Genomic DNA, 15,424 nt, shown 5'->3' with positions numbered 1-15,424 from the left:
AATGGTTTCCAAATAGTAGCTGTAATATATAGCAAGTAGAGTAATTGCTCAAGTCGGTGCATATTACGTTAAACTATAGTTTTGGTTGGTAAAATACTAGCTATAGTTTGAGTCCTCTTGTGGACGAGCATCTTTTTTTGGAGGAAATGACTTGGGGTAAGTTATCGTTTCGAAGACTAGCTTACTCAGTGGAAAACTATTTCATGTACAAAAACTGGAAAAGAAAGCTGACCTTTGATCTGGTGCCAAAGCTAGTGCCACAAAATCAAACTTAGATCCCAAGAGATGTCTTCCCGTACCAACTTTCTTAATTCTTACTGACCCTAGTCTGGCCACTATGAAAGATTAAAAATTGTTAAAAACGAGCTGTCAAACAAGAAGTTAGTTTTTTCTTTCATTTTCTGGTTTCACCTGTCTACGGCAAAGCAGTTTACTGCATGTCTCACTGTGGTGAATCCTGTTGGTGATCAGGCGTTTGGACATAACAATTGTGAAATTCCGAAAAAAGTGAATCTTTTTTTCAAAGTTGAAAATGGTATTTGAAAATTAGATTTGTGTTTAGACATAAATATAATTTGGAGCTGTTTTTGAATTTTTGTGAGTGAAGTGAATTTTGAAAAATAATTTTTTGGAGTTTTTCAAATTCCAAAAAAAATTCGAAATTTAACTTCAGGTGAAATTTGAAATTTTTATGGCCAAACACTCCTTCCGAAAAAAAAGTGAAAAAAAATTCGGAAAAAAGAATTTTTTATTTTATTTTATGGCCAAATGGGCCCGTAAATCTGCCATTATCGATGATATCACTTGGTCGAGCTGTCCTCATCTTGACTACACTAATCACATATACACCAACCTCGTATCACTATTTAGTATTCAGGCCATTAGTTAGTAACTTGGGATTGGAATAATAGTTGTTGTTGGTTCGATTGAAGGGTAACAGTCGTTGTATTGGAGCAACCATCAGTCAGCTATCAGTAATCGATATTGTTGAGCTAATCAATCTGAATTCTAGAACTCGACAACCACTGTTTGTTTTGGATTATGTGAATCCTTTTCTATTATATGCATAATATTAATCACTTTCACTGAAATAATAGAATAGCACCAACTACGCTAAAGAGACTGATTAAGTTAAGATTAAGAACAAACCTTATGAAAATGGAAAGCTGGAAATTCTAAAAAGATTATATCAGAATACAACCTCAAAATCGCCGAAAATCAAAGAAAGTTCCAATAATAACACGATACAAACAAATTGTACTAGCCTCCGTTTTACTCTTCTCAATGTGACTTTACAATATCTGTTCTATTCCATAACAAAAAGATATTCGTTCGTCATTGTCCTGTGAAAGGCTAAGAGATCTACTTTTAATAATTTCCTTCTTAATAACCGTTTAAAGCCAAAACAAGATGTCTTTGATATTTACAAGAGCTATAATAGTGTTTGAATCTCCTTAATATAAGAGGATCACATCAATCGTTTTCTATCATGTGACACACATAATCTTATACTTATTATTTATCATCATTGCCAAGTTATAAAACTGAAGCAAATCTTACAGTGATTATAAGGATCCTAGATTTTGATATCCCATCTTTGCAGGAATACAATCACTAGTTACATCTAAAATTATTAAAAATCATCATTTCCCCGTGAAAAAAAAATCATGTGAACTAATTCTTTTCTTAAAAGAACAAGAACAAGAAGATACATTTAATTTCAATATGCATGCTTCTTTATTTCCAAGCAACTAGCTAGTTCCATATATAGTCTTTTTGGACAAAAGCAGGTAGCAGATCGAAAATCAAAAAATTTCATTATTTATTTCTTGTGAAGTCCTTGAGAAGCTGCAGTTGAGGCACAATCAGTGTTTTGAAACCCAATCCTTTCCTTCTCCAAGTCATACACAACTTCCACATTTTGCTGTTGGAAGCATCCAAAAATCCCAGCTGGCCCCTCTTTAGAATCTTCCATGCTTTGGAACAAGAAGCATTTCACCACCGTTGAGTTTCTTGGTGCACCCATGGCATAGAAGTTATTCCCATTGGGCAAAATAAGGCTCACATTGTTCAAGAAATGGAACGTAATTAAAGGAAAATCATCGGTAACTAGAGTATTAATGTTGTTATTAGGGCATGGGAGTCTATAACAAAGATCAAATCCTGTTTGTGCCTCGACTTCCTTTGCTCGTGTGTAATTTATTGATGATTGAAAGGTGGTGAGAAGATTCGAGTAGAATGGCTCGGGTAGGTGTGTGTAAGTGGTTCCAGAATCAATCAACATTCCACCATTACCTAAAGAATCAAATTCTCTCAAGGCTAAGGGTACTTGTGTAGTGGCACCACCATTCCCCACAGTTATAGCCTCTAGGCCAATGTAATAGAAGTTAGGGTACATAGAGCTTTTCAACATAGGAGTAAATTGAAAATTTTCTTTAGAAAAAATGGCTTGTTCACCCACAACTAGAGGGCTAGACATATTAGGATTATTTGCAAACTTGAAAGGCAAGAAGCAATGTGAAAAACCTTTTTGAAGAAACCCTAATTGAGAAGGTAAAGAAAGTAGTCCTTTCCCAAACCCTACAATCCCAATAGGCTCTCTATAAGTTGTTCCAACACATCCAAATACAAACTTTTGGACTTCTCTAATATTAGAATTAGGGTTTGAGTGTACTCTTAGGGTATCCTTAGTTAGGGTTCCAGTTACAACACCTTCACCATAAGTGTAAGCAAAAGAAGGACATGGCCTTGAGCAAGTGCCCTTAAGTAGGCTACTTAAAGAGCATCCGGCGACTGTGCATTGATCGAAAGGGTTATCAGAGCTATGGATATTAATACAATAGTGACTATCACAAAAATCCCTAGAGGAAGAAGATGAAAATGAAGGAGAGAAGCTTGACATTAGCTTGTGATTCTTATAGTCATCACAATCTATACAATCAAAGGATAAGTTTCCACAAGGTACCCAAGTAAGGTCACTCCCTGTATCCATATAAACCTGGATAATTTGTGGGGGTGTTCCCAAATTCAAAGTTATCAAATAACCATCTCTCACTTCTCTTAATGGCTCAATTACGCCGTCCAACGTTTCTGAGATTTTTTTCACTAAGTTATACGAAGACTTAGGAATCGAAAGGCTATTTTTCGAACGACTTAAACTTAACACCAAGGAAGAAGAAGGGATTTTTTCCTTAGCATAGCATTGGTTAAAATGAACCAATGCACTAGAAAGAAAAGAGAAAATTAAGAAGCAGAAAGGTGTTGTCATTTTCCTTAAAAATGATTTCTTCACATGAAATAAGGCAAAGGAAAACTGGTATTTATAGCCAATTCTAGTGTTAATGGTGGAAATTAGGGTTTTCTGAACTTCTACTTAGGCTTTTTTGCGCTAACAGATGTTGCATGGTGAAGAATGATTCTTTATTTTATTTTTTGTCTTTTTGTCTTTTTGGTTAATTTATAGACTTATAGTAGTTCAATATTTTCGTGTTAGGAAAGAAAAGAAGAAAGTGTACAGCGGATTCTTGACGTTCCACAAATATTTTAAGTTCAATATTTGTTTTCTTTCTTCAGATGTTTGCGGCAGTGAAAATTATGACTAAGCTTTGCATGGCTTATACTCATTCTAGAAAGGGATAATAGGCGGCATTACCTGAATGGATCGATTCCGTACGTACCAATGTATTAAAAAATTGTTAGGCGTGCTGTTATTTTATTTCTATCAAGTATCATTTTTATTTAGGACAGTTCATTAATTGTTAATAAAGTGAAGAGGATATCATGTTTGAGTCTAGAGGCTGCCTTGTGAAAGCAAATTAGATGGACGAGTGGTTGGCACGAGCAGTGCACGTGGAAATGCACACAAAAAATGCTAGGAGTGCTATTAACAAATCGTTTTGCTAATTCATACTTGCAGATGATGACGCAAGAAGTTGCGCATCTGACAGAGATTTATATAAGATTTGGACCACTTTTCTAACAATTGTAGTTATGAATTTTAAAAGTAGGTGCACGAATTCACAGAATGTAGTAACTAGCAAGTTAGATTACAACGTTAAAACGGTTTCTCGTTGAGACTAATTAGTAGTATGAAGGCTGGCTAGTTCTGGGGTCGGTCAGTTGAACCCACGGAAGCACGTGCTATTTTTATCACTGTTCAAAGCATAAGTTATAAGTTACTAGTTATATATTTGACAATTTGCACACACTTTTCTTTCTTTTTCTTCAATGTTGACAATTCAACAAAGTTGGCTAACAATCCAAAGAAATTCTCAGCTAAATATTTTTTCTAAGGCACATGTCTATTACTTTTGCTTTTGAATGAGATGGACCCATCACGGACGAACCCACTTCCACCCCTATATCTGCCCCTGACCAAGGGGATTGCGGTCCCAATATGAGACTCGGCAAAATGTCTATACAACAATGCGGGTCTTCAAAATTGGGATATTGCTAAGAATTTTAATATGTTCAACTCAAAAGATAGATTTTAGTACGTATAATTGGTTTTTTTTTCTTTGGTTAAGATTTCATTATCAAATACTTGATGCAAGGAAAGTTATTCGAGTTGAAATCAGAGAACAGTCTTAAAAGGAAATGTCACCATATTTCAATTAACATGCATCAAGGCTCTACCACTGCACCCTCATCACCTGGTTTGCGCACAAAAAAAGGCAAGGGAAAAAGAAACAAAAGAACATAAAAGACACATAAGAAAACAAGCCTTAAATTAGCTGGCACCAAACGATCTTAAACTGTTTTAACATGAGACATGCATCAAAATCTACCATGGAATAAACAATGAAGAAAAAACAAAATATATTATGACGAAAAAGTAGAAGGCATGATTCTCAAATGATCATGAATTAGAGAAAGTGGCCACTAAGTTACCAGTCTTGATTTTGTTTTATTCTATATTTGAAAACAAAGAGGCCATAAATCAAAGTACCTTCTAGACAGATGATAATGCAGCAAGTTTGATCTGATGTGGATATAATGCTAAATTCCTTAAACTACGCCATCTTGTCATCATCTCTTCTTCTTTCATCTTTTTTATTTTAATATTCCGCTTTTGCACTTCACACTCATACAGTCAGAATAAAGCACTTAACACACCTATAATTTGGAAATTTTTATCATTAGCTTCCTAGCTCACTAGCTACAATAACAAAATTATAGGGCAAAAACCTTATTGTAAGAAATTATTATTTCTTTATTTCTCATCTCAGCTATATTCAAAGTACTAATAGAACATTTTAGATTGGCCAGTGAGGCCGTATTTGAGTTGAATGTTAAGATCTCAAGTTTATTGAGATTTTGAGTTATAATTTCCTAAATAATGGTGTAAGTTTTATTGTACTACAATTTAGTTCTCTCCTTGTATTAGTGTGTGTATAAGGTTTATTATAATTATTGGGGGAGGAAGTTGTAATCTCTATGATAATAGGTGAACCATGCTTTCATCACTCTACTTATAAGAGAAATGAGCATTTGTTTGAGAATATCATGCTTATGTCAAAATTCCCAACTATTTAAGATATTGATCTGTAATGTACGTACTGAATGTTCTAGATTCTAGAATAACAAGTGGGCTAAATGCCCAAGACCTGACTACATGGGGCAAACACACAAAACTTGAAAAGGTAAGGGGTTAGGTAGTATTTTTCAATAAAATTTGAAAACAAAAAGAAAAAGAAAAAAGGAATTAGAAGGACATATATATTATTAACTATGCAGTATACCTTTTTCTATTTGTAGAAAAACGCCACTGAATTCACTGCTTTATACTAATTTTGATTAAATAATGAGTTAGTCACTTTCATGAATATGGTTTATACAATGAATTGTACTTTCTAATATTTGTTAAATAAAAAGGTGGCTGCGCTTTTTATAGTAAATTTGGGATATTGGAAAATGACATGAACTATTGGAAATTGGAGAATCAAAGTTAAGGTTATGTAACTGACTGCACTTGTTCTTGTCTAACAAGATAGAACATGTCTATTTTAAAATACATTAGATTTTTGTCACTTTGCATTATAAAATTTAACATAATTATTTGGATATGCAGCTATAGGTCAGCCAAAAGCAAATTAGTATTGAATTATTACTACTGATGCTATTTTATATCATCTATAACAACTTTTTTAATGTTAATTATACAAATTATAATATAACATGAAAAGATTCGAAAATTTTAGCATTGGCGCAAACTCGCATACCTCTAGTCTTACAAATTCAATAGGGCTCGTCTGGATGGAAGAATTAGCCCTATGTATTTTAAATTCATAAGCTTAAGTTTTTGGATTTTCATACCTAAGAAAATTTAGATTTGAAACCCAAAACGGAATAACAAATACAAACTAGAATAGAGGTTCATCTCCGCCTCTAATTTTTATTTCATTTGAGATTACATTTAATGTCATTTTACAGTTTTATGTTCTGAAATCTCCTCTTAAATCCGTATATCACCATCCAAATGAACCCCAAGTTCTTACCTGTTTGGATGGAGGGAGTTTACCTTACATTCCACATTCACTTAGGAATGGCAATTGGGTAGGGCAGGGCATGGCAAGTTGTGACATGCTAAGCTTTTGATCTGCCCTGCCCTATTTAGCATTTTTCAAGTTTGCCCTATTAAGTTCTGCGCTGCCATGCCCTATTTATACTCTCCTTCATTTTTTTTAACTTTTTTATTTTATTTTGCAAGATTCTATTCAAGTTTTTATAAATTTTCGACCTTTTTAATAAAGCTAAAACCCGTTACCTGCCCTATCCAATCTAAGATTTTCTATGAAATTGTTTTGAGCCGCCTTGACCTACCCCATTAAGGCTTTGCCCTGCCCGACCCAACTTTCACTACTAAAAATCTGCTAAAAATCGACCAACTATTTCCGACCAACGTTGGTCGGTCAAAAAATGCGACCAAAAACCGTTCAGGTTGGACGCAAACTGGGGAAAAAATATTTACATTTTTTAAAAATAAAATACCGACTAACGTTGGTCGGTAAATTGGTCAATAGCTGGTCAGACAAGAAAATTTTGGATTATCGACCAACGTTGATCGGTAATCTAGATTCAATTTTTTAAATTTTAATAATTATTTTATTATTTAAAATATTTTATAATATTTAAGAATTTACATTTAAAATTACCGACCAACGTTGGTCGGTTAAAGAATTTAAATTTTTTTAAAAAAAACCGACCAAAGTTGGTCGGTTTTTGGTCAAACGGTCATCACTTAATGTACCGACCAAAATTACCGACCAACTTTGGTCGGTAATTCTAAAATCAGAGAAGTGAAAAACGGAAAAAACCCCCATTTCTCTGAAATTTTTCCCTCTTCGTCACTCTAAACCTTCATTCCCCTCTCTCTTTCTCCCAGCCCTCCCCCTCATCGTCTATCCTTCTCCCAGCCCTCCCCCTCGCCGTCCAGCCCTCACCCTCGCCGTCGCCGCGCCGTCGTCGTCGCCGCTGCCGCTGCCACTGCCGCCCCTCGATCTCCTTCTCCATCTCCTAAAAATTCTAGGTTTGAATTACAACCCATTTATTTATTATTTTTAGCTTTTGTTAATTAGTTATGAATTAGTTTCAATTGATTAGTGTTTCAATTATTTGAACATTGCATTTTATTGAGGATTAGGGTTTAGGTCTTGTTTTAATTAGTTTTGTTAATTGGTTTTATTAACTAATTAGTTTTATTAATTAGTCAATTATTTATGAATTAGTTTAGTTTAGGGTATGGGTTGAATTTCTTTAGTTTAGTTAGTTTATGTTTAAACTCGTAGGATATGAATTGAAATTTTAGTTTTTAGGATTTGTTCTTGTGAATTGAACTTTTAGGATATGAATTGAACTTTTAAGATATGAATTGGACCTTTTGGATATGAATTGAACTTTTAGGATATAAATTGGTGTAATTAGGAAAAAATAATTATCTTGAATTAACTAAAAAAGATATAATTAATTTATAATTGTAGAATAAATTAATTTGTTCTTGTGAATCGAACTTTTAGGGTATGGGTTGAATTTCTTTAGTTTAGTTAGTTTATGTTTAAACTCGTAGGATATGAATTGAAATTTTAGTTTTTAGGATTTGTTCTTGTGAATTGAACTTTTAGGATATGAATTGAACTTTTAAGATATGAATTGGACCTTTTGGATATGAATTGAACTTTTAGGATATAAATTGGTGTAATTAGGAAAAAATAATTATCTTGAATTAACTAAAAAGATATAATTAATTTATAATTGTAGAATAAATTAATTTATTGTTGTGAATCGAACTTTTAGGGTATGGGTTGAATTTCTTTAGTTTAGTTAGTTTATGTTTAAACTCGTAGGATATGAATTGAAATTTTAATTTTTAGGATTTGTTCTTGTGAATTGAACTTTTAGGATATGAATTGAACTTTTAAGATATGAATTGGACCTTTTGGATATGAATTGAACTTTTAGGATATAAATTGGTGTAATTAGGAAAAAATAATTATCTTGAATTAACTAAAAAGATATAATTAATTTATAATTGTAGAATAAATTAATTTGTTGTTGTGAATCGAACTTTTAGGGTATGGGTTGAATTTCTTTAGTTTAGTTAGTTTATGTTTAAACTCGTAGGATATGAATTGAAATTTTAATTTTTAGGATTTGTTCTTGTGAATTGAACTTTTAGGATATGAATTGAACTTTTAAGATATGAATTGGACCTTTTGGATATGAATTGAACTTTTAGGATATAAATTGGTGTAATTAGGAAAAAATAATTATCTTGAATTAACTAAAAAAGATATAATTAATTTATAATTATAGAATAAATTAATTTGTTCTTGTGAATCGAACTTTTAGGGTATGGGTTGAATTTCTTTAGTTTAGTTAGTTTATGTTTAAACTCGTAGGATATGAATTGAAATTTTAGTTTTTAGGATTTGTTCTTGTGAATTGAACTTTTAGGATATGAATTGAACTTTAAGATATGAATTGGACCTTTTGGATATGAATTGAACTTTTAGGATATAAATTGGTGTAATTAGGAAAAAATAATTATCTTGAATTAACTAAAAAGATATAATTAATTTATAATTGTAGAATAAATTAATTTGTTGTTGTTTTATTTGTATAGATGGAACATCGTACTTGGATGTACAATAGAAATTATCCTAATCGGCGGGGATTGCGGGAGGATTTTGTAGAAGGGGTTGATGACTTTATTAGACATGCAATGTCACTTCCACCATACCAAAGTGAAGGAGTAATTAGGTGCCCTTGTGTCAGGTGCGATTGTATGAAGTTTAAAAAATCGGAGGAAGTTAAGCTTCATCTTTATAGGAAGGGGTTTATAGAGAATTACTTTGTGTGGACTAATCATGGAGAGATCGATGGTAGCCGTGGGATATTTCATAACATGGTTGTTGGTAAAAGTAGTAGGTCGGTGGAGAATACAAATCTTGATTCTAGAATTCAGGATATGGTTGCGGATGCTTTTGGGGGTGAGCCCAATGAAAATGTTGAACAAACTCCTAATGATGACGCAAAATATTTTTATGAACAGTTAGAGGAAGCTAGTCGTCCACTACGTGAAGGAAGTCCGCACTCTGAGCTGTCTGTTGCAGTTAGATTACTAAGTATCAAATCTAATTGGAATATTTCTCAAACAGCCATGGACTGTTTCATTGACCTTATGAGTGAACTAGTTGACCCTAATATCAACTTACCTGGTGATTTCTATAAGGCGAAGAGATTGGTTTCTAAGTTAGGATTTTCGTCAATGAGAATTGATTGTTGTGAAGATGGTTGCATGTTATATTATAAAGATGATGCAACTTTAGACAGTTGTAAATTTTGCGAAAAGCCTCGTTTCAAGAGGCTTTCCAGCGGGAATATGGTCGCTGTCAAGGTAATGCATTATTTACCTCTTATACCTAGGTTAAAGAGGTTATATGCGTCGATGAGTTCTGCTCCTCATATGAGATGGCATTTTGAAAATAGAAGACCACCTGGTGTTATGTGTCATTCTTCAGATGGAGAAGCTTGGAAGCACTTTAATAGGACATATCCAGATTTTGCTAGTAAACCAAGGAAGATTCGGTTAGGTCTGTGTGCCGATGGCTTCACGCCTTTTTCTATATCTGCGACACCATATTCATGTTGGTCTGTCTTTCTTACACCTTATAATCTACCACCTGAGTTGTGTATGACTAGTCCATATATATTCTTAAATTGTATTATCCCCGGTCCACGTAATCCGAAAAGTTTGATTGATGTATATTTGCAACCTTTGATTGATGAGCTAAAACAATTGTGGTATGATGGTATTGAAACATATGACATATCAACCAAGCAGAATTTTAATATGCGTGCTAATTTAATGTGGACTATTAATGATTTTCCTGCGTATGGAATATTGTCTGGGTGGATGACTGCTGGGAAGCTAGCTTGTCCTTACTGCATGGAAAATAATAAAGCGTTCACTTTGAAATATGGCCGAAAGCAATCATGGTTTGATTGTCACCGTCAATTCTTGCCTGATGATCATGAGTTTAGAAGGATGAAAAATGCATTCAAAAAGAATAAAGTGGAATATGATTCTCCACCTCCGATACTTTCAGGTGAGGAAATTTGGGAGAGGGTCCAGAACTTCAGTAAAGTTACTGAGGCTCCACCTTATAGATTCCCCGGATATGGTGTTAATCATAATTGGACGAAACAGAGTATATTTTGGGAGTTGCCTTATTGGAAGGATAATCTTCTCCGACACAACCTTGATGTCATGCATATTGAGAAGAATTATTTTGATAATTTGTTCAACACAGTGATGGATGTTAAAGGTAAGACAAAAGATAACCCGAAGGCTAGAATGGACTTACAAGAATATTGCAGGCGGCCTAAATTATACTTGCAGACAGCAAACAATGGTAAGGTGTTCAAGCCCAAAGCAAGTTACACATTCACTTTGGAGGAAAGACGACAAATTTGTGATTGGGTTACGAAATTAAAGATGCGTGAGGGTTATGTGTCGAATCTTGGAAAAAAAGTAGATATGGAGGTAGGGAAGTTGAGCCATTTGAAAAGTCATGACTGCCATGTTTTCATGGAGACCTTAGTGCCTATTGCATTTTGTGGTTTGCCTGAAAGAATCTGAAAACCTATCACAGAGATTAGTTTGTTTTTTAAAGACTTGTGTTCTACCACATTAAAGGAAGAAAACCTACTTCGGATGGACCAGAACATCCGTGTAATTTCTAGTAAGATGGAAAAAATATTCCCATGTGGTTTATTTGATGTGATGGAACACCTTCCAATACACCTTGTACACGAGGCACGACTTGGAGGGCCTGTTCAATGCAGATGGATGTATCCCTTTGAGAGGTAATATTATAAGTTTGATGTACTATTCTATTTTATTTGAATGTTATTGGCTAACATGAGATTATGTAGGACAATTGGCAAATGCAAACAATTTGTTAAGCAGAGGAATAAGATTGAAGGATCTATATGCGAAGCCTATCTTGCAAAGGAAACTGCACATTTTTGTTCTTATTATTTTGAGAGTAACGTGCCATGTTCTAGGAATAGGCCCAATAGGCACACGGTCGAATGTGTGAATGATCCATTATATCCACCAATGTCCATATTCAATCAACCAGGCCGATGTTCTAAGGATGTTAGAAAGAGAAGTTTGAGTGATATGGAGTACAAGTCAGCTACACTTCATGTGTTGCTAAATTGTCCCGAAGTTGTACCATTTCTCAAGTAAGTATTGATTTATTAGTTATCAAAATGTAAAATTTACTGTGACTACATATTGATGCAACTACTAAAAATATTTGATATGTCACAGTCACTTCATGGGTCAATTTGGCCATGATGTTGTATATACGAGATTTGATACGTGGTTCAAACAGTTTGTAAGTGTGTGTATATATATATATATATATATATATATATATATATATATACATATGTAGTGAATGTATAAAAATTGATTCATAAGTTGTGCTAACTTATGACTTTTTTTAACTCTATGTAGGTAAATAATCCAAATAATGGTGTAAATCAATTTTTGAAAGATATATCTTGGGGACCTGGGCTTCAGGTCACAACAATGTCTAAGTACGTAGTGAATGGTTATAAGTTTCATACAGAGGATTGCTCTAAAAATAAAAATAGCAACAACAGCGGGGTGTGGGTTCAAGGTGGTGATGGCAACCAAGTTGGAGATATTGATTATTATGGTGTGGTCAAAGAAATATTACAACTAGAATATACAGGTTGGCCATATAAGAAATTGATACTCTTTAGATGCAAGTGGTTTGACCCAAATCCAACAAGAGGTACAAGAGTACACAACCAATACAACATAATTGAGGTTAATCATACGAGGGAGTATGATCGCTATGATCCTTTCATAATTGCACATAACGCTAGGCAAGTGTATTATGCTCCTTATCCATTGCGGCGGAATAAGTCCGATTGGTGGGTTGTAATAAAAACTAAGCATGTAGGTAGGGTGAAAGTCGAGAATGTGTTAGATGTTGCATATCAAAACGATATCTCCGATATTCACCAAATAGTGGACGATCAGTTAGAAAATAATTTGGAATATCCTGAACGCATATTGGAAGAAGTTGATATGAATGAAGTAACAATTATAGAAAATGAGGACGAAGAATCAACTGATGAAGCTCAAACAAGTGAGGACGAAGAATTCTCGGACGAGGAACAATACGTCGATGAGGATTAAAAAGTTGGTTTTTTAAAGCACTCTCATTTTATAGCTAGTTTCTTATATATTTCAATCTAAATGTGTATTATATTATGCAGATGGCAGGCAAGGGTCAAGGTAACAATGACCCTACTAGTTCTCGGGGTCGAGAAAAGGGTAGGAAGGGAAAGAGGAGGGTAGAAAATAATACTCCCTCGTGTCCACCCTTTTCAGAGATGCCTATATCTTATCCTCCACCACACGGCTATACTGAGCTGCCACAGCATCACGAGCCGTACACCTTCATTCAGACACCTAGTCTTCCATCACAGGGCCACAGGACTATACGTCCGACATACAGTCCAGCTGCCTCACAGCCATCTGCATCACATCCACATGGATCACATCCTTACATATCACAGCCACATGGATCGCATCCACCCACGTCACAGCCACTCAGGTCACAGCCATCGGTATCACATCCACTTGGGTCGCATCCAGCTATGTCGCAGTCACAGGGATCGCAACCATCTTCATCATCGACTCTATCTATTGCAGGCCTTCGCCTGGGAGGCATTAGCTCTGACCCGCCTACACCATCTTCACATGCCTCTAATACACATGCTTCGGATGGTGATGACGAGGTAGTACATTATGATCGATATGGCAGGATCATCATAGTCCCTGAGGGTGATGGGTAAGTGTTATTCATTATTTTTGCGTCTATTGATTTGTAACATTTTTACTAAGATATTAATGTGTTTTTATTGTTAAATTGCAAGTTCAGGCCGGGTAATAAGACTACGAGGATAATCACCAATGCCATCAGAAAGCTTTATGATGGCCCTTATACGACTTGGACTGATTGCCCATTCTCACTGAAAGAGCAAATTTTCAATCAATTTAAGGTATAAATGTTCTTTTAAACAGTTTAATAATTTATATTTATGATGTTTCCATCTAATATTTAACTTTTTAAATACAGAGCAAGTGTGTATGGGAAGACCGCTATAGCGCGGAAGTGGCTACAAATTTTCATCATAAGGCTCGCAAGAGATTGGCGGATGCTTTCTCGGATGCTAGAAAGAAGAATAAGAGGCCTGGCTGGTTACTTGAGAATTTGTGGAATGATTTGCAAAGGAAATGGCTTACCGCAGAGTTCTTAGAGAGGAGCGAAAAAGGAAAGAAAGCTCGCGCATCCGAGAAGGGAGGCTCCTTGCACACTGGAGGTGCGATCAGCCTAGGGACAATAAAAAGAAGATTGGTACGTAATTGCTTAAATTATTTTACTTTTCTAAGTATATCTATTCTGTTTATTAACTAAATTAATTTGTTTTCAGGAAAAGAAGTTTGGGCGTCCAATGAGTCATGATGAGCTATTCAAGGAGACACGTGTTGTGAAGAAGAAGAAAGAGAGGGATCAAGATAGGTGGGTCGAGGATCGGGCCTCGACTGCATATGTAAGCTTTCAATTTTATTTAAGTATTATAATTTACTTTTATAAAAAACTTAAAATACTGATTTAATTTAAAATAATATAGGGTCGCTACCAAAGTAACGTGGAGGAATTCATCTGTAGTCATCCAGCTGGTGAATCGGGTGAACCAACCCAACCTTCGGACGAGGATGCTGAAAGAATATGGTTGGAGTCTGTTGGCGGTCCAAAATGGGGGAAGGTATACGGGCTTCCTACTAAAAACTTCCATCGCTATAAGTGTGGAATACGAGGAATAGGGACTTCCTCGCAAGGCGAGAAACTTAATAGGGAGAGCCTCTCCGCTATGCGGGAGACAGTGACAAAGCTCACATCAGAGATAGAAGCGGCCAAGGAAAGAGAAAGGCTTAGAGATGCTCAATTCCTTGGCATGCAAGCTCAGATCAGAACTCTCCTATCTAGTGGAGCTTTTCCGTTGCCCCGATCTCGTGAGTCATCTCCAGAGGGTTGACCTCCACGTGATCGTTTCTCCCGCCCTGCTCGTGATCGTTCCTCCCGTCCTCCCCGTGATCGTGCTTCCCGTACTCCACAAGACCGTTCTCTATATCGTCTTGTAGATGAAAGTTCATCAGACGGTGATGATGATATTGTACAAAACACCCCTTGACTTTTATATACTTTGAACTAGACAAATAGAATCTGTTTTGAACTAGTTGTAATTAGTTTTAACTTGGTTTTGGATTTTTATGTTCAATTGAACTTTAATTTGTTAGTTTTAAAGTATTTATTGAATGTTTTGGTTGTTGTTGTTGTTGTTGTTGTTGTTGTTATTGTTGTTGTGTTGTTGTTGTTGTTTTGTTGTTGTTGTGTTTTTGTTGTTGTTGTTGTTGTTGTTGTTGTGTTGTTGTTGTTGTTGTATTGGTATGCTGGCAGGTGGTTTAGCTGACAAAACATGCATTTTATGCCAAAATTAAACCCAGAAAAACTGACCAAAGTTGGTCGGTTTTTAATTAAAAATAAATAAATTATTCCAAAATACCGACCAAAGTTGGTCGGTTAATGAACATTGAATTCCCAGAATTCAACACTACCGTCCAACTTTGGTCGGTATTTTGCTTGCATTGTTGAGATTACCGAACATAGTTGGTCGGTAATGTTTAATTTTAATTAGTTTTAAAAAATATATATTTTCAATTACCGACCAAAGTTGGTTGGTTTTTTTTAATTTTAATAATTAATAAAAATAACATAATTTAGTTAAACCAACCAACTTTGGTCGGTAAAAT

At 34.8% G+C, this 15,424-nt stretch overlaps 1 protein-coding gene across 1 annotated transcript; it reads right to left on the bottom strand.

The window, feature by feature from the left end:
* Positions 1-1,822: 1,822 nt before the first annotated feature.
* On the bottom strand, positions 1,823-3,268 carry LOC104099010 (probable aspartyl protease At4g16563). Its single transcript, XM_009605877.4, has one exon. The coding sequence runs from the start codon at positions 3,266-3,268 to the stop codon at positions 1,823-1,825; it is 1,446 nt and encodes a 481-aa protein (XP_009604172.2).
* Positions 3,269-15,424: the final 12,156 nt, after the last annotated feature.

Source organism: Nicotiana tomentosiformis, chromosome 2 (assembly GCF_000390325.3).
Source record: "Nicotiana tomentosiformis chromosome 2, ASM39032v3, whole genome shotgun sequence".
Taxonomy (NCBI): Eukaryota; Viridiplantae; Streptophyta; class Magnoliopsida; order Solanales; family Solanaceae; genus Nicotiana; species Nicotiana tomentosiformis.
This window is presented reverse-complemented; position numbering and strand designations above follow the sequence as displayed.